General features: G+C 40.3%; 1 protein-coding gene across 1 annotated transcript in view; it reads right to left on the bottom strand.

The window, feature by feature from the left end:
* LOC122561225 (uncharacterized) overlaps nt 1-20,381 on the bottom strand; it is a 152,305-nt gene that overhangs the window by 41,320 nt on the left and 90,604 nt on the right. The window contains 2 exon segments of the mRNA XM_043712843.2: nt 11,084-11,161; nt 12,191-12,345. Of these exon segments, the coding sequence (XP_043568778.2) occupies nt 11,084-11,161; nt 12,191-12,345 (233 nt within the window).

Below are 20,381 nucleotides of genomic sequence, written 5' to 3'. Positions count from 1 at the left end.
AATTCCATTTGCCATTGTTCACACCATCTGACCAGCCGGTCTATATTGTCCTTTAATCTAAACTTTTCCTCCTCACTATTTACTACACTACCAACTATTGTTTCATGTATGATGATACCTCCCAATCTCACTCATAGATCATTATTGTACACAACAAACAGAAAGGTCTTAGCACCAGATCTGTGAAAAGGCAGTGAACAGAGGCTTCCAGTCACAAAAAGACCCTCTAACCATCAGCCTTTGCTCCCTGCCACTAAGTCAATTTTGAATCCATTTGCAAATCTGCCCTGGATCCCATGGACTCTTTGCTTCTTAACCAGACTCCCACAACATTTAATCACCTCCCTCAAAAATAAAATCCAACTTGAGACATTATCTTCCCCTGATTCACCACATTGACTATCCTTAATGAATCCTTGTCTGTCCAACTGGAGATTAATTCTACCCCTTAGAATTATTTCAGTATTTTCCCTGCCACAGATGTTAGACTCACTGGCCTGCAGTTTCCTGGTTTACCTTTACCATCCTTCTTTAACAATGGTCCTCCCATCCTCTGTTTCCTTTCCTGTAGCCAAAGAGGATTTGAAAATTAATGTCAGAACCTCTGAAATCATCTTCCTTGCCTCCCACAACAGCCTGGGAATAATCTTATTTGGGTCCAGAGACTTATCCATTTTCAAGCCTGTTATAACGCCTAACACCTCCTCCCTCACAATACCGATTTAGAACATAGAACATAGAAAAGTACAGCACAGAATAGGCCCTTAGGCCCACAATGTTGTGCCGAGACTTAATCCTAATGTAAAATATAGTAACTTAACCTATGCACCCCTCAACTCACTGCTATCCATGTGCATGTCCAGCAGTCGCTTAAATGTCCCCAATGCTTCCACCACCTCAACTGGCAATGCAGTCACAACTCTCTGTGTAAAGAACCTACCTCTGATGTCTCCTTTATACCTTCCTCCTAATATCTTCAAACTATGACTTCTCGTACCAGTCAATGCTGCCCTGGGGAAAAGTCTCTGGCTATTGACGCTATCTATTCCTCTCATTATTTTGTACACCTCGATCAGGTCTCCTCTCTTCCTCCTTCTTTCCAGAGAGAAAAGTCTGAGCTTATTCAACCTTTCTTCATACGGCAAGCCCTCCAGTCCAGGCAGCATCCTGGTAAAGTTTCTTTGCACCTTCTCCAAAGCCTTTGTATCTTTCCTATAGTAGGGTGACCAGAACTGGACACAATATTCCAAGTGTGGTCTCACCAGGAACTTGTAGAGCTGCAGCAAAACCTCGCGGTTCTTAAACTCAATACCCCTGTTAATGAAAGCCAAAACATCATATGCTTTCTTAATAACCCTATCCACTTGGGTAAAAACAAGGACTGGAAACCAGAGTCTAGATTAGAGTGGTGCTGGAAAAGCACAACAGGTCAGGCAGCATCCGAGGAGCAGGAAAATCGACGTTTCGGGCAAATTCCTGATCATGGGCTGTTGCCCGAAACGTCGATTTTCCTGCTCCTCGGATGCTGCCTGACCTGCTGTGCTTTTCCAGCACTACTCTATGCACTTGGGTGGCAACTTTGAGGGATCTATGTACTTGCACACTCAGATCCCTCTGTTCCTCCACTCTGCCACGAATCTTGTCTTTAATCCTATATTCAGCATTCAAGTTCGACTTTCCAAAATGCATCACTTCGCACTTATCCAGGTTGGTCTCCATCTGCCATTTCTCAGCCCAGCTCTGCATCCTGTCTATGTCGTGCTGCAGCCTGCAGTAGCCCTCTATACTATCAATGACACCTCCAATCTTTGTGTCATCGGCAAATTTACTAATCCACCCCTCAACCTCCTCATCCAAGTCATTTATAAAAACTACAAAGAGCAGAGGCCCAAGAACAGAGCCCTGCGGGACCCCACTCAACAGTGTCCTCCAGGCAGAATATTTTCCATCTACAACCACTCTCTGCCTTCTGTCAGCCAGCCAATTCTGAATGCAGATAGCCAAATATCCCTGTATCCCATACTTCCTGACTTTATGAATGAGCCTACCATGGGGAACCATAAAAAATGCTTTGCTGAAATCTACATATACCACATCCACTGCTCTACTGTCGTCAACCTGTCTTGATACCTCCTCAGAGAACTCAATAAAATTTGTGAGGCATGACCTGCCCCTCACAAAGCCATGCTGACTGCCTTTAATCACACTATGCTTTGCCAAATAGTCATACATCCTATCCCTCAGAATTCTTTGCACAACTTTGCTGACCACAGACGTAAGACTGACTGCTCTGTAATTGCCAGGGATTTCCCTATTACCCTTCTTGAAAAGTGGAACGTCATTCGCCTCCTTCCAATCCTCCGGTACGACTCCTGTGGAGAGCGAGGAGGCAAATATCCTCGCCAACGGCTTAGCAACATCCTTTCTCACTTCCTGGAGCAGCCTAGGATAAATCTGGTCTGGCCCTGGGGACTTATCAATCTTAATGTTTTCCAAAATTTCTAGCACATCAACTTCATCAATCTTGATCTGGTCAAGACTGTATCCCAGTTCCTCTAAGTTTTCATTTAGAAGTTCCCTTTCCTTGGTGAAAACTGAAGCAAAAAACTCATTTAGGACTTCCCCTATCTGCTCAGACTCCACGCACAAGTTCCCTCCGCTATCCCTGATCGGCCCTACCTTCTCCCTGAGCATTCCCTTATTCCTCACATATGAGTAAAATGCCTTTGGGTTCTCCCTAATCCGTCTTGCCAAGCCTTTTTCGTGCCCCCTCCTGGCTCTCCTCAGTCCATTTCTGAGCTCCTTTCTAGCAAGCCTGTAATCCTCTAAAGCTGTGCTAGATCCTTGCTTCCTCCACCTTACGTAAGCTGCCTTCTTCCTTTTGACAAGAAGTTCCTCTGTTCTCGCCATCCAAGATTCCTTAATCTTAACCCTTCTTACTTGTCTCAGAGGAACAAATTTGTGCATCACTCGCAACAACTGCTCCTTAAATAGTCTCCACATGTCTGCTGTGCTCTTTCTGTGGAACAATTGCTCCCAGTCTGTACTTCCCAAATCCTGTCTGATAGCATCATAATTTCCTTTTCCCCAATTAAATATCTTCCCTTGGTAACTGCTCCTTTCACTCTCCAAGGCTATGCTAAATGTGAGGCAGTTGTGATCACTTTCACCAAAGTGCTCTCCCACCGTGAGATCTGACACCTGTCCTGGCTCGTTGCCGAGCACCAAATCCAAAATGGCCTCTCCCCTCGTCGGTCTGTCTACATAATGTCTACATTTGTTCAAGTATATCCCAGTCCCTCTCCCTGATTTATATTCCTCCATCATCTTTCTGTGCAGTGAATACATATGCAAAATACCTTGTTTAAAACCTCAGTCATCTCTTATGACTTCACCCACACATTGCCACTTTGGTCTCAAATGGACCCTCACATATGAGTAAAATGCCTTTGGGTTCTCCCTAATCCGTCTTGCCAAGCCTTTTTCGTGCCCCCTCCTGGCTACACTTTCCCAGGCTATAATTATGTCACTAATATAATTAAATAATGCCTTTGGATTTTCCTTAATGCTGCTGTTAGTGTTTTCTCAGGTCTCCTCTTCGCACATTTAATTTTTTTTAAGCAATCCCTACATTTACTATACCCCTCTTGCACATCCTCTGTTTTGAGCCCTTGGAATCTGTCATAAGATCCTTTAGATTGCTTATCTAGTCCTGTACACCCTTTGACATCCAGAGATCTCTCCATTTGTTGGTCTTACCCTTCACCTTTACAGGAACACGTTGGCCTAGCATTCTCACTACTACCCTTTTGATCTTTTTCCCCATTATCTGATATGCATTTTCCTGCAGGTAGCTGCTCCAAGTAAACTTTGCAAGGTCCTGTCTTATTATATTACATTTCACATTTGCTTTCATTTTGGAAATCCTGCAGCCATTTTTTCCTCTAAACTCATTGCTTTATGAGTAAAGTTTAGAGTTACATTGGGAAAAGTCAGGAAGAACTCAACAGTGCCAGTATTGTAGTCAAGCAATAATCTATGACCAGCTAGGGCAAAGGCCACTAAAGCAACTCATCTAACTTAACCTTAGTTTTCTAAGAAACCTGCATAGCTATCAAAAGCTCCACAGAGCATGAAAAATCCTGAGAAAAAGTTAAAGGATGAGCACAAAATTCTCGACACTCAATTGGAAACTATCAGATCTCCTAATTGAAACAAAGATGGAAATTGCTGGAGAAACTTATCAGGTCTGGCAGCATCTGTGCAGAGAAAGCAGTGTTAACATTTTGGGTTCAAAAATCCTTCTTCAGAACTCCCAACTGAGATTGCTTCATTTCAAAAACATAATGAGTTATGTTTGCGCATCTCACCATCTGTGAACCAGTCAACAATACTTTAAAGATAGAAGTGAAAAAACTGCAGATGCTATAAATCATAAACAAAAACTGAAATAGCTGGAAAAGACCCTGAGGAAGGGAGATTCAACTCGAAACATTCACTCTGATTTCTCTCCACAGATGTTGCCAGACCTGCTAACTTTTCCAGCAACTTCTTTTTCTGTTTCTGACATTAAAGTTAAAATTGCGAGCCAATAAAGTCCCCTACAGACTGTATATTTCAGGTCTGTCAAGTGGCCACCTTAAAATACAGAAAAAAAGCATGGTCAACACTTGAATTACATGTAAAGTTCAACTTCAGGCCTTTTATGCAACAACTGAAATAGATCATTAATTCATTCTTAAGCAGATGCAGAGTCAGTGGGCATGCTTATAATTTTACAGCAATAAAACTAGACAACAGAATAATTGAGCTTGTGACAATATCTGCTGCAATAGAAGCATTCCAAAAAAACACCTTCGACAAATGGAAAGTTTATATTGTTTTAAACCACTGCAAAGTAGGTGCAAATATGAAGCAATAATTGACAATTTTACAAATGATGACCTCTTTAAGAATGAACAAGACATGGTCCAGAGACTGTAAACAGCAGTTGATACTCATTGAAGCAGGAAGAGGAATTGATTAGGAAGTGGACACAGCAAGGGGGTGGGGTGGGGATTATATTACATACACACACCACCCTCTGCATGAAAGAGTTGCCCCTTAGGTCCCTTTTAAATCCTTCCCCATCACCTTAATGCTGCGCCTCTAGTTTTGGACTCCACCACCTTGGGAAAAAGATTTTGACTATTCACCTCATGATTTAATTACCCTCTATAAGGTCACCCCTCAGCCTCCGATGCTGCAGGGAAAATAGCTCCAGCCTATTCAACCTCTCCTACAGCTCAAACCCTCCAACCTCAGCAACATCCTTGTAATTCTTCTCAAAACGCTGTCAAATTTAACATCTTTCCTGTAGGAGGGAGACCAGAATTGCACACAGTATTCCAAAAGTTGCCTAACCAATGTCTTGTATAGCCACAACATGACCTCCCAACTCCAGTACTCAGTGCACTGACAAATAAAGGCAAACATACCAAACACCTCTTCACTATCCTATCTACCAGTTACCTCACTTTCAAGGAATTATGTACCTGTACCCAAAGTTGTCTTTGTTGAGCAACACTCCCCAGGACCTATCATTAAGTATATTAAGTATTGGTCTATGAAATGCAAATAAATCGTGATAGCAGACAAACTGACTCCCTTTATCTGCTTTGGAAAATGTATAACGAGCAGTAGATCAATACTGATAGGAAGACGAAGCCTGCAAGCTATGAGTGATTCATCTGCCATTTACATGATAACTAACGGTGGAGGGTTGCTTTTCAGACTGGAGGCCTGAGACCAGTGGGGTGCCACAAGGATCACTGCTGGGTCCACTGCTTTCTGTCATTTATATAAATAATTTGGATGTGTACATAGGAGATATAGTTCGTAAGTTTGCAGATGATGTCAAAATTGGCGGAGTTGTGGACAGTGAAGACGGTTACCTCAGAGTACAACGGGATCTTGATCAGATTGTCCAATGGGCCGAGGAGTGGCAGATGGAGTTTAAGTTAGATAAATGTGAGGTGCTGCATTTTGGAAAGGCAAATCAGGGCAGGACTTATACACTTAAAGGTAAAGTCCTGGGGAGTGTTGCTGAACAAAGAGACCTTGGAGTGCAAGGTCACAGTTCCTTGAAAGTGGAGTCTCAAATAGATAGGATAGTGAAGAAGACATTTACTACGCTTTCCTTTACTGGTCAGAGCATTGTGAAAATGAGTTGGCAGATCATGTTGTGGTTGTACAGGACATTTGTTAGGCATCTTTTAGAATATTGTGTGCAATTCTGGTCTTCCTTCTATAGGAAGGATGTTGTGAAATTTAAAACAGTTCAGAAACAATTTACAAGGATGTTGCCAGGGTTGCAGGGTTTGAGATATCAGGAGAGACTGAATAGGCTGGAGCTGTTTTCCCTGGAACGTCAGAGCCTGACAGGTGACCTTCTAGAGGTTTATGAAATCATGAGGGGCATGGACAGGGTAAATAGCCAAGATACTTTACCTGGGGTGTGGGAGTTCAGAACTAGAGGACGTAGGTTTAGGGTGAGAGGGGAAAGATTTAAAAGGGACCTAAGGGGCAACTTTTTCACGTAGAGGGTGGTGCGTGTATGGAACAAGCTGCCAGAGGAAATGGTGGAGGCTGGTACAATTACACCATTTAAAAGGCAACTGGATGGGTATATGAATAGGAAGGGTTTAGAGGGATATATGCCAAGTGCTGGCAAATGGGACTATGTCAATTTAGGATATCTGCTTGGCATTGACGAGTTGGACCAAAGGGTATGTTTCCATGCTGTACATCTCTATGACTCTAATGCAGGCAAGCCGAGCAAATAATGCAGGCGCTGGGGTCTAAAAGGTATGTCCAGCTTTTAAACATGGTTTGCAAGCCATGTAAAACACTGAAAACTTCAGTCTAGAAACAAAAGGTCAAATAAGTGGTGCAATATTATGAGAATCCAGAGGCTAGACAAGAACAGCATAATAACCAAATGAGAGAGTGAGCCAATGGCATGAAGACAAAATCTAGTCAAGTATGATGGTCAGATTTTGAGGATACTAGACAATTGACAGGTAAAGTGAGCTGACATTCAGCACAATGGCTATCAAAAATCTGCATTGGTGCAATAGTACTAATCACAGCTTTTGCCACCATCTAGACAATATGCCCACAGATGAAGGGTCAACATACTCTATATATAAAATTGGCTCTCAATGCAGCTATGATCATCCTTCCACTTCTGTAAGTACATACATTGTGACAAATGATGATTTGACTAACCAATGTCAAACTCACCATGAAGAGCGAGATGAAAATTTCATCCCTAGGATCCATCACAATTAAATTTCACCGTAAAAAATTAAGTTTGGTCACCAATATCTTTTGTTATGGACACTGGGGGTCTAAGTGGGTGCAGGCCTACTGGCATACAAAGACAAGTCCTTGGATACCCATCCAGGGTATGGTCAAGGCAATGACAAGATCCACAGACAGCAAGGAACACCATTTCACTTGCACTTCATCTGGGAGAAGATCAAAGAAAGATAAAATAGGAGCAGGAGTAGGTCATTCAGCCTATTGTGTGCTCTCCATCATTTAGCATGATCATGACTGTTCCTCTACCTCAATGCCATATACTCTCTCTCTCCTTATCCTCTCTAGACATTCGTCTGTTTATTTCTTAAACATAAGCAGTAACTTGTCACTGCCTTCCACTCTCAAAATGACCCTTTTTTTCCCCCAACTGTCTATTTCCTATCTGCTAACTAAGTCTCAATCCAGACCAGTATATTACTACCGGTCCCAAGTGCCTTGATTTTTCTCAACCTCTTACGTAAAATTTTATCATAAAGCTTTCTGAAAATATAAATACAATACATTCATGGGTTCTTCCTCATCACATCTTCAAAAAAGCTCTCTAGCAGGTTGGTCAAATGTGATTTCTCTTTTAAAGATTTGTGTTGACTTTGTGTAGTTTGTTTAGCATTTTCTAAGTGTCTTGTTATCACATCCCTTGTAATAGATGAAAGAATTTTCCCTATTACTGATATTAAGCTAACCGGTTACCAGTTTTCTCTTTCTCTTTTTTTCTAACATCAATCTTCTGGGACTGTTCTAGAATCTACAGAGTATTGGAAGCTAACCACCAACACATCCACTATTTCCATTTGTACTCTCATCATTGAAACATTCATGTATGTCATCAACCAACAGACTATAATACAACTTGACCTGAAGATGTACAACTATTCTGAATGTGCAAACTTCATATGTAGAACCAATACAAAATGGCTATTTTTAGATTAGATTACAGTGTGGAAACAGGCCCTTCGGCCCAACAAGTCCACACCGACCCGCCGAAGCGAAACCCACCCATACCCCTACATTTACCCCTTATCTAACACTACGGGCAATTTAGTACGGCCAATTCACCTGACCCTGCACATCTTTTGGATTGTGGGAGGAAACCGGAGCACCCGGAGGAAACCCACGCAGACACGGGGAGAACGTGCAAACTCCACACAGTCAGTTGCCTGAGGCGGGAATTGAACCCGGGTCTCTGGCGCTGTGAGGCAGCAGTGCTAACCACTGTGCCACCGTGTCGCCCACAAATTTGTCCGACAAATGCAGAAGAACATCAACAGTCATCATTCATTGATTTGACAAGAACTATGTGATGTTTTACTTGAAAAACATTGAAAGGTGAATGATGTCCATGAGCTGCATAATGAATTACGCAAAGTTAACTTTGAATGGAAAGTTTGAGTACAACATCCAAATGATAGCACACAGAATTCAACAGAAATAATCAGCATTTGCCACAACCATGACTGTATTAAGTTCAAACAGCAAATGGCATAGCAATGTAACAAAACATGCCAAAACGGGACATCAGAAACACTGAGTAACCCTATTGTGTCTAGAGCATGATATAACACAAAGTAAGTCTTAACAGCACTCTGAATACATCAGCCTACAACAAATATCACATAACTAATGTTGGACAAATAAAGAAAAACACCAATATGTTTACCACAATTTATTTATTTGCAGTAAAGTACATTCAAACACAATGTTATTTCTTTTTGCTTTCATGTATAGACTGATTCTTTATGGGTAAACATTTTGTTTAGAACAAAAGGGGCAGGCTGGGATATAATATGCATACACCTTTGGGTAAACATATCTTGAACTGCTGTCAATCATTACACATTGAGATGATGCACTATATTGGCTGACAATTCTGGAGCTAAGCTCTACAGTAGCTAGACAGAAGTCATACATATGCCCTATATCCTCCCAGTGAACATTATCTTTGAGAGTTTTTATCCTCAAATTAAGAACCATATTGTTGCTTCACCAATTGTTGCGTCTGCATCAAATGCTAACGTATCAAATGAGAAGATCATATTCAGGATATAAAGTTACTTAAAACTGCAGTCGGCTTTGAAGAGACTTTGGTTTCTTGCTGACCTAGATAAACATTTTATTTGTAACAAAAAACTAATTTAGTTCAGACTGCCTCCAAAATAAATCACAGGTATCCAAACATGTGTGCCTAGCAATGACAAATTGCAATGGCTGAGATGTCTACATGTTGGGATTGTATACAAATGATAACATTCTTATTCTGTCTATTCAGAGACACAATATGCTAATGCAGAACTTCAATATGTTGATAAATGAGATAAATTTCCAATCTTTTTCCATCTTGCACTTATCAGGACAAAAACAAGAAAGCCAAATATCAAACAATCACGACATGTTATATCACAGGAGAAAAGGCTGCTGTTAGTAAGTTCATTGGCACTATATTTGCATAAATGGATGGTGTAGGCATGGGATCTCCTCAAGATCTAGTGTTCGTTAACATTTTCATCAGTTTCCATGAGAAATGCATTTTCAATATAATGACAGTAGCCTCCTACCACATGCATTTTGATATGCAAATTATACTTTCATAATTTTTGAACCTGCCTTGCATACCTCAATGTTCAGTTATGTCAGTGGGTGGGATGGCTGGTTTGTGATACTAAGTGAATCAATAACACTGGTTCAATTCCCACACCAGCTGAGATTAGTATGAAGATCCTTCCTTTTCAATGTCTCCCTTCGCCTGGCATGATAACCCTCAGGATAAACTATCGCCAGTTGTCTCTCTCTCTCTCTCTACTGAGGGAGTAGCCCTATGGTCCTCTGGGAATATAGATACTTTACCTTTACTTTTACATTCTGTGCTGAAATTCACTTTTGAGATGAATTATGAATAACACTTTAACACGCCTTCAGTTGCTATTTAAAAATTTGCTCATTTTTTTCTACTATAGTCTACAACAAGCCTACTTTCACCATACAATGTCCACAGTGGGATTCGTATAACTTCATGTACTACAAAATTAACCTCAGCAGCAATCTTGTAAAAATATGCAAAAATAGGTTCACGTCATTAAGTAATGAGAACATGAGAAATGAGATGTGCATAGGCAATCTGGTTTGGAGCTTAGGCATTCACAGCATGGGCAATGTTTCTCAACCAACACAATCAAATTGGTATGGCTCAAAATGCCTATTTCACAAGAGAGACTAGGAGATAGTTGAGGGAACAGATTTAACAGTAGAGCTTTCAACAGATTCTAATAATGTTATAAATTAGCATGTCTGAGTAAAATATAATGAACATTCATTTGTAAGGATGCCAAAATGCAACCAACCTTGTTTCCTTCTTTATAAAAATTTCGTACTCCAGGTGTTCAAATGATTGATTTATATATGTCCAATATACATAAGGGAACTAACTGTGGAGCATTTGATGCCACTAATTGAGATCACTCAACATGTGATCAACATTTTTTTTTAAAAAAACTATGAAGCTTTGTATGGGTGTTTAATCTTTTCAGCTCATCTTGATACATCAGCTAATCACAAGTAATCCTATAGATCTAAGTGTAATAAGTGAAAAGTCTCTTCCAATGTCTCAGCTCAATTTGTTCTTGTCTGGAAGATATATCTTTCCCTCTATATTTATTCTAGAACCTCAATTTTCTCCAGAAGACATTATCACATTTCAATATGAACAATAAAGAAGAAGCATTACCTTGTCTTGTGCTTTTCAGTCAATACCTTAATGCTTTCATCAGTGAGCTGGCATCCATTAACAAGGAGTCTGCGAAGACTACAACAAGCACATGACTTATATCCTGAATGACATTTGTGCACATACAAAACAGAACATTTGTTGCTATTTGGAAACTATAAACAGTATAAGAAATAACAATTATTGGCTATTTTTAATACTTTCATGGGATGTGGACATCAAGGGCCAGAATCTGGAGTTACCCAACCCTGTTATTCTTTTAGCTGAACTACAGATGCCTGTTATTTTTCTATAAGTGTTGAAAGAGGAAGGCAGAGCATACGCCACAGAACCATTCCTTTGAATTTCAAGAAAACAATAAACACACTTTAAAGAGAAATCTAGAAAGCGCAAAATAATTGATTTTATCTTTGCAATTATTTGAACAAGGAGTCCATGCTGAAATAATCTTCCAATATTTAATGCTAATTTAAAACATGGTTAAAATATCTTTTAATGTTATATTTAAAACCTGGGTTATTTTAGTTTTGTTAATTTGTAATATGAAGGTAAGCAGTCTAAAGTAAGCTGTGAAGGGTGTTTTGGATTTGATTCCAAAATGTGCTGAAGCCCAACTAGAGTATTTACCTGTCAAACATAAGTGCTAATTAGGGTACAATTATACACAAGACTAGGGAAGTTGAGATTTTGACATAAACTTCATTAGGACTCAGTGCCTTTTTCATAATAATCAATAAACTTATTCAACCATTTGGGAAAAAAGTCAAATAATTATTTTTAAATATAATGGACAAAAATTTCAATTTTGTATGTTCTCTTGCAAGCATGAGTGCAAAGGGTAAACACCTAAACCTGTTTTTGTACTCTAGTCTCAGAAGCAGCAGGAGAAAAGTAATCTGAGACAAGCCAACATATAGCATTCTGTTGTTTATCAAAAACTACAGGAAAATTTCTATTTTGGGTGGGGTTTTACAAACAAACACTCAGATTTTAGCAATCTTTTCTGGAATGTTTCTATCCGAAACCTGATTGCGAAACTAGTTAGAAATAAATTCTATTTCCACCGAACACTAGAAGAGTTAATAGAATTCAGAGCAAGGTCTGTACCTTGAGGAAGCTTGAGCAAGTGCTATGATGCCTCTGCTGGTAGCTGCTGTCCAACTGACATCCACTGAAGTTAACTTGAGACAAACTGCGCTTGCACAGAGTAGAATTGTGTCCCCTGTCACCACTGGTCCACTGCAGCTTGTAACATTCAGCTCCTGTATTTTGAGAAATGTTGCTTTTCAAATAGGAACCTGAATTAGTTTACCTTGGTATTCAAAATATGCCAATTTGTTTTGCTGCCATAGGTATCTTTCTGAGCGAAGTTAGTGCATTGCTAATAATGTAGAGGGCACAACAATTTATAAAACCAGAAGAATCATAATATTCTGCATACTGTACTGGTTAGGTAAAACTGTTTATCTGACCCATCAGCAGAGTTTAAATGAACACTATTTTGTTTGACTGAATGACATAGAAGGGCAACCTTCTACAAAATATTTTGTTTCTATCAACCAATCTTAACTGTCATGAGCAATTTTACTTCACATTACGGCAATATCTTTGTCTCACATTGAGGGCCCTGACGGAATTGCTCTTCTGCTAGTGAGCTGCCACCTGCAACCGCTGGTGTAGCCAATTGCATAAGCAGAGCAAGTGCCACAGCCAAGCAAGCAGGAGGGGTGGCAGGAGGTTGCCAGCCCCACCATTAACTCAAAGGGTTGAATGTCTGAGTACCACATTTGAATGCCTTCTGGAAAGAAATCCATTCCTTGCCACTCAGCAAGATCAGAGCTGAAAATGTGTTGCTGGAAAAGCGCAGCAGGTCAGGCAGCATCCAGGGAACAGGAGAATCGACGTTTTGGGCATAAGCCCTTCTTCAGGAATCCTGAAGAAGGGCTTATGCCCGAAACGTCGATTCTCTTGTTCCCTGGATGCTGCCTGACCTGCTGCGCTTTTCCAGCAACACATTTTCAGCTCTGATCTCCAGCATCTGCAGACCTCACTTTCTCCACTCAGCAAGATCAGCCTAATACTGTGGTCCACTCCTTCATCACTCCTGACACTTCCTCACAGCACCTTTACATGCAATCACGGAAGATGCAACATTTGCCATTCACCTTTTATATTCTTATTGTTCAAAGTTCCAAATGCACCTTCTAGGCCAAGCAGCACTTTACTTATACTCTTTCAATCTAGTCTACTGGATTCACTGCTCACAATGTGGTGTAATTTACATTGGCAGGACCAAACACAGACTGGTTGATCGCTTTGCAGAACACCTCTGCTTATCTGTAGGAATCACTCCAAATTTGCAGTAGCTTACAATTTTGAAAACCGGTCTTGCTCTCAGGCTAACAATTCTCTCCCAGACCTAATGGAAAGTTCTAATGAATCACTGCAAAAACTCATGGACCATCGCATCATTTTCTAATTAGGCACTTTACAGCCTGTAAAACACAAATATCAAATTTCACAACTTCAAAGCCTGACCATATGACATCTGTTCTCCATTTTTCTTATGTTCTTGTCCTCACCCTTGGTCTTGTCTTGTATTTATTGTTATTGTGCTCTTTGTAGAGAAGATCCTTTTTCTCCATTTCACATTTCTATTGTTCTTTCAACACAATGAATAACTCTTTTTTCATCTGTATTAAGCTTTCATTCTCCCTGTTCTTCTCATCCTTCCTTCACTTCTGTTTTCCAATACCTTTCTCTTCTGAAGAAAAGTCATAATGGACTTGGAACATTAACACTAGTAGTATTTCCTCTGTTTGTTTCAGTATGACCCTTGAGAGTTTATATTCTCTAGATCTGCTTACATTTATACAAGATGGAAGTCTTGCACAGGCCTCATTTTGACTGGAGCCGAGATTCACAAGCCTGCCTGGTGTCTCACTCCGTTACCTAGCTTACCTTCAATGACACTTGACATGATTCCCATCACTCCTAACCAACTCTCATTTATCCGAGAGCTTTTCTCCATCAACCATCATTCAGAACACGGAAACACTGAATTCTAGTTACTGCCAGCCATCATCTTCAACTCACTCAGGTGAACTCAAAGGACACCAACATTATTTTTGCTTGTAGACATGAACATTTCCTCAGTGTTTTCTCCCTGGCCCCTGCTAGGGTTATTTTCCCGTTACACATGAAATCCTATTAAGTTTCTGCTCCTTCCTTCATATTTGCACAAAGCATTACAACTTTAGTGATAACTGATGTGTGTTGGAAGGTCACCTGTGGCTTTCTTTGTATGTTAGCAATGGTTTTTCATGATTTACCATAATTTAAACAAACATGGATGGTCTTGCAACTCTATATTCTACATTCAGTGTAGAAGTCTGGCATGACTTTTCACATTTTCTTTCCCTTAGGATCGATTTTCTTTTCCACTGTCCTCCTTTTCTCTTATCCCTGTTTATATAGACAGTATGATATGCTGTGACTCAAAGGTGTATGAGTTAGTTCATAATCCTTTGTCTTCCAGCTGCTGTCCTTGTTGAGGTAACCACTTGTTCCTCAAGGTGCATTTTCATATTAGAGGGAAACTTGAAGATGGTGGTGTTCCCATGTATCTGCTGCCCTTGCCCTTCTAAGAAGCTTTGGCAATTTATGTGATACATCTTGTAGATAGTACACATTGCTGCTACTGAATGTTGGTGGTGGAGGGAGTGGATGTTTATGGATATGTTGCTAATCAAATAAACTGCTTTGTCCTGGATGATATCAGGCAAGTGGGGAATATTCAACCATGTTCTTGACTTGTGCCTTGGAGATGGTGGACAGGCTGAGGGGAGTCAGGAGAGGATACTGCAGGAGCCCCAGCCTCTGACCTGCTCTTGTAGCCATTGTATTTATATGACTAGCCTAGTTTAGTTTCTGGTCAATATTAATAGTGGGGGATTCAGTGATGGTAATTCCAGTGAATTGAACAGTAAAGGAATTAAGGGTGATGGTGAGAGGGCAGGTTAGTGGAGCTGAGGTCACGAAAAGATCAGCCATGATCTTATTGAATGGCGGAGCAGGCTCGAACAGCCAGATGGCCTACTCCTAGTTCTTATATTCTTATGAATGTCAAGGAATGATGGCTAGATTGTCTTACGTTGGAGATGCTCATTGTCTGGCATTTGTGAGATGTGAATCTTACTTGTCACTTTTCAGCCTCAGCATGCATATTGCCCAGGTCTTGCTGCATTTGGTCTTGGACCACAGTTACACATGCTGCTGAACATAGTGCAATCATCACCAAATAGTCCCAATTCTGACCTCATAATCGATGGAAGGTTTTTGATGAAGTATCTGAATATGTTTGGGTCTGAGACAATATCCTGAGGAGCTCCTGCGGAGATGTCCTGCAAGTGAGATGATTGAACTCAACCGGCAAAACCACCTGCTCTTGCATCAAAGGTGACTCTGACAAATGGAGAGCTTCCCTGCCACTTGCCCCTTACCATTTCCATTGACTCTAGTTTTGCTGGAGTTCCTCAATGCAACAATGTATCTTACTTGGGCATTTTTCTTCTACAAACAACCTCCATTCTACAGGTATTTTATTATATCATCATGGCTATACATGTGAGATGTTGCTGTTCTATAATACCGACTGTGATTCTTAGTATCAATCAGCCTGCTGAAGGCAATAATGTCTAAACTTGTTCAGATTAGTATTTCATTTTGATGCAGTGCTGTATCTTAAGATTTATTTCTTATAAGATATCCAATCATTCATTTTATTGGGTCCATTTTACACAAAAAGGTGAGATGGAGGTCACACCATTTATAGCCAAAGTAGGGCCTTTCTGCTTCTTCTGGATAAAAAGATGACTGCCAGCTTTTCATTGCTCAGTCACAAAACTTATCCCTTTGTACAATTACAGCCCTAATTCTGAGCATCCTAACTTTCCATAAGTCTTAAAATTCTTCTAACTTTCTTCTTCCATTAGACATATTTTTCTGTGTTTAACACTTTTCCCCCTTGTGGCCTTAAACAAAGTCTATTGATTTTTCAATACTGCAACCAAAATATAACATATTTTTCTGGCCCTAAATCTGTGCACTGTAGCTGCTTCTCATGGAGCCCACTCTCAAAGCCAGTTTTGAGAAATGAGAATTCTTTTTTTATTCCTTTTCCTACGTGGTCTTTGATTAACACATGCTATTACAACCAGATGTTCATGACAGCTCAATAAGATACTACAGTCAATCATTTACACACTCTATTTAGCAATGAAACTTGGAAAGACAAAATACTAACTTGACAAAGCTACCAAAACAAGTAAAAATTGAATAATTCTTTCAAGATGCTTCTGCAACAACTGCGGCTTTTAGTTTAAACTTACAGAAGAATCCTAAAAATGGCTATTCTAAACGCATTCAAAACGTTATGGGAATCACCTTTCTTTCAAAAGCCCTCTAACTTTTTATCATATTTGATTGCAGCAATGCCATTCTATTCGTCAGTGTTAAATAAGCATAAAATTTAATTCCCTCATCCTTCATACACATTATTTATCTTTCTCTAATGCTCTTTCTTAACACTATAAGAAGCAGTTGACAAGCATAGTCATCATTAATTTACTTCAGTCACCTGATAGAGGTGTGTCATTTATAGTAGCATTAGAATTTGTCTCACTCTATTTACCTACCAACCTTTGATCCAGGATATAATTTAACAGTTCCAAGATAATGAAAGCCTTAAGCAGTGAGCCCTGTTACCAAATATTAAATAAGTTCCTTGTTGTTAATCTGCCTGGAATTTTCCAACAGTAAACATGGATTTTTTAAAGATTTCTGAGGACTCAAGAGTGGTTTCAAATTGACACAATATTTAAAAGAGCTCATATCATGGTGTCATCATGAAATACCAGCCATGTATAGTTAAGTACTTTTTCTGACATTAATACTATTGGGAAATGATTAAGAATCCTATTCATAGAATCATACGGAACAGAATAAGGCCATTCAACCCATCATATAAGTACTCCTCTTAACGTCATCTCCACTAAAATTGTAGACTAAAATAATTCAATAAGTAATTTTCTGATGCATCAAATAACTAAAGGTGTGATCAGTTAACACATTAATAGCAACATATACATATAAAACCATACTGCAGTAAGAAGTCATTGCCTCAAGAAGAGGTGTAAGTGAGATGGACAAAATTAGCATTTAGCTATGTTGATTTCCAGGTAAATATTCAGTAGATGCAACAGGCACAGTGGGTTTGTCTCTACTAAATGGACTGCAGTGTTCAAGAAGATAGTTCACGATCACCTTCCCAAGGCAATTTGGGATGGGCAATAAATGCTGGGACTGCCAGAAGTGCTCATCTCCCAAGGAAAAAAAATGGTAATGATGACATGTTCCTTTTAGCACTCCAAATCTCAAATTGGCAAGCACTAAATCTGCCAAAACCTCTCTTTCTGGAAATAAGATATCTACTTAAACTGTGTGTCTCTGGGTCTATTCTCTGAAACTTCATGTCTAGCCTTTCCTCATCATCAGCAGCTAATCTGTTCCCAGATTTCTCTCAATTCTATACCATAATTATTCTGATGACTAATGGGCAAGCAAGGGATAAGAAAAGGTTAATTGTCTAATAATGTTAACTATCTGTTGTGTTAACTTTCCATGTGTAACTATTTTGAGTCATCTCTACTAAATGATAAAATCCTTGATTTCTATAACGCCTTTTAACATAGAGAGATTCTATTTTAGATGCTTTAAATGGGGGGGGGATGGAATAGATGCTGAAACTGACCAAAAGCTTGATCAAAGTCAGCCTTTCTGAAAGCTATACAAGATGGTGAGGGAAACGTAGTGAAGAGCAGGAGTTTAGGAACAGAGTTACAGAGATGAGGCCCAACTGAACCAAAGATGTACCTATAAAACAAAATGCCAGAGGACTACAGATTAAGAGACAAGATGCAAGACTAGAAATGCCTGTTGAGATAGGGCCATGGATTGATTTGTGGGTGAAGACTAGTGTTGACCCAGTATGGTAGATAAACCCACAGTTCTGAAGGAATAGTGTCATTGTTCCAAATCAGGGTGGTGAGAGACATGGAATGACTCTTGGGGACCATTGTGCTTCCATGGATCTGATGCCCTTCTTCTTCTGTTTTGTTGGCTTCCTGGGTTTGAAGGATGCTGTCAGAGGATCCTTATTAAGTTGCTATAGTGTATCTTCTGGATTTTGCTAATGTGCTGATGGGTGGACGGAGTGATTGTTTAAGGGAGTTAACAGAATGCTGATTAAGCAGGCTGTTTTGCCTTGAATGCTGTTAAAGCAGATTGTTAGAGCTGCACTTATCCAGGCATTCCATCACAGTCCTGACTTGTGCTTTGTAGATATGGCAGGGTTTGCAAAATCAAGCGGTGAGTTACTTGTGCAGAACGGCCAGACTGTATCCTGTTTCAGTAAGCACTGTATTTGTGTGGTTAGTCAGCTAAGTTTCTGGTTATTGACAACTTCCAAGATCTTGGTAGTGGGAAAAAAAAATCAATGATGTAATGACATTGAACATCAACAGAAAATGGATAGGTTGGAGATGGTCACTGTCAGGCACTTGCATAGTGTGAATGTTGTTTATCACTTATCAACCTCAATCTCAATCTCAATCTGAATATTGTCCAATTTTACTGCATTTAGACTGGTTTACAGTCATGAATGGTGCTGAACTTGATACGATCATCAGCAAACAGCTGCACTTCTAACCTTATGATGATGGGAAGATCACCGTTGAAGCAGTTGAATGATTGGGCCTCGGACACAACCTTGAGGAACTCTAGCAGAGATGTCCTGGAACTGAGACAACTGACCGCTAATAACTACAACCACCTTCCTTTGCACAATTGCACTGTTGAGAAGTGTTGCCATTCACATTTGACATTAAACGGCATAGTGGCTCAGTGGTTAGCACTGCTGCCTCACAGCACTAGGGTCCCGGGTTCAATTCCAATCATGGGCAACTGTCTGTGTGGAGTTTGCACATTCTCCCCATGTCTGTGTGGGTTTCCTCCGGGTGCTCTGGTTTCCTCCCACAGTCCAAAGATATGCAGGTCAGATGAATTGGCTATGCTAAATTGCCCATAGTGTTAGGTGCATTAGTCAGAGGGAAATGTGTCCGGGTGGGTTACTCTTCGGAGGGTTGGTGTGGACTTGTTGGGCTGAAGGGCCTGTTTCCACACTGTAGGGAATCTAGTCTAATCTAAACTGAGGTTTCACCTTTCTGTTCAGAAGAATGGAAAAAAAAAAGAGAAGTCTTGCAAATATCACTTGCAAATGGTTGGGGAATCCAAGATGGCAGCAATCTGAAAAGACTGCTTTGCTGGACTCTGCATCACAGCACAAGCAAAGCAGTGCTTTAACCATCCCCACTCAAATGATTTCGCTAAATTCCAATGCTGCAATAGTTATAGAATCTCTATTAAACCTCTTTTTTACCTCCAAGCGGAAATGACAAAACACGGAAAAGGATCGACTAAATCTCAACAGGTGGGGCCCCTGCCAGAGGCACCTAGTTCGTCCACGGTCTAGGCCCTGCAGCACCCTCCCAGCTCGATAGACCTGATTACTCACTAGGCCCTTGTCGCAGAGCAAGCACAGTTGTGCAAAAAGCTTGAAGACAAGGTCAAAGAAAGGTTTAACAGTAAGTTGGGCCTGCTCCCTGTCATAATTCAAAAAACATGATCAGCAGCTTGAAAACCTCGGGAAGAGAGCGGGTGAGGTCGAGCGCTGAACCACAGTGACAGAGACCGAGATTGATGATCCAAAGATCGGATCCAAGCCCTTGAAAAGCAGGCCCGTAGTTTAACTGATCAAGTTGACAATCTCGAGAATAGAGGCAGTATTGTTGGTCTGCCAGAGGGAACGGAAGGTGGTTAGCCAGTGAAATCTTTCGAGAACTGGTAGCTGCGATTTCTCAACTTAAGATGTCGAAATGGGTGAAAATTGAAAGCGCTCACCAGGTTATGGCACGCAGGTCAGGTTCAGACCAGCACCTCGCCCTATCCTCATGTGATTTCACAGCTACAGGTACAAATGAATAGTCTCCAGAACCTAGGGGTAAGATCTGAAGGACTTAGTTCACAAGGACTCCAGGAACATGTTTTTTCAGGATTTCTCAGCGGCAGTAATCCACAAAAGAAAATCTTTCGATGATGTCAAGAAAACATAAAGGGATCTTGGGATCCAGTACTCTTTAAGGTACCCAGCAGTGCTTCAGTTTGCTTTCAATGGATCCGC

This window comes from Chiloscyllium plagiosum, unplaced genomic scaffold (assembly GCF_037043375.1).
Source record: "Chiloscyllium plagiosum isolate Xiang-an unplaced genomic scaffold, Cpla_swu_hap1 HiC_scaffold_2, whole genome shotgun sequence".
Classification (NCBI taxonomy): domain Eukaryota; kingdom Metazoa; phylum Chordata; class Chondrichthyes; order Orectolobiformes; family Hemiscylliidae; genus Chiloscyllium; species Chiloscyllium plagiosum.
The sequence above is the reverse complement of the archived record's forward strand: the minus strand, read 5'-3'. Positions and strand labels throughout refer to the sequence as shown.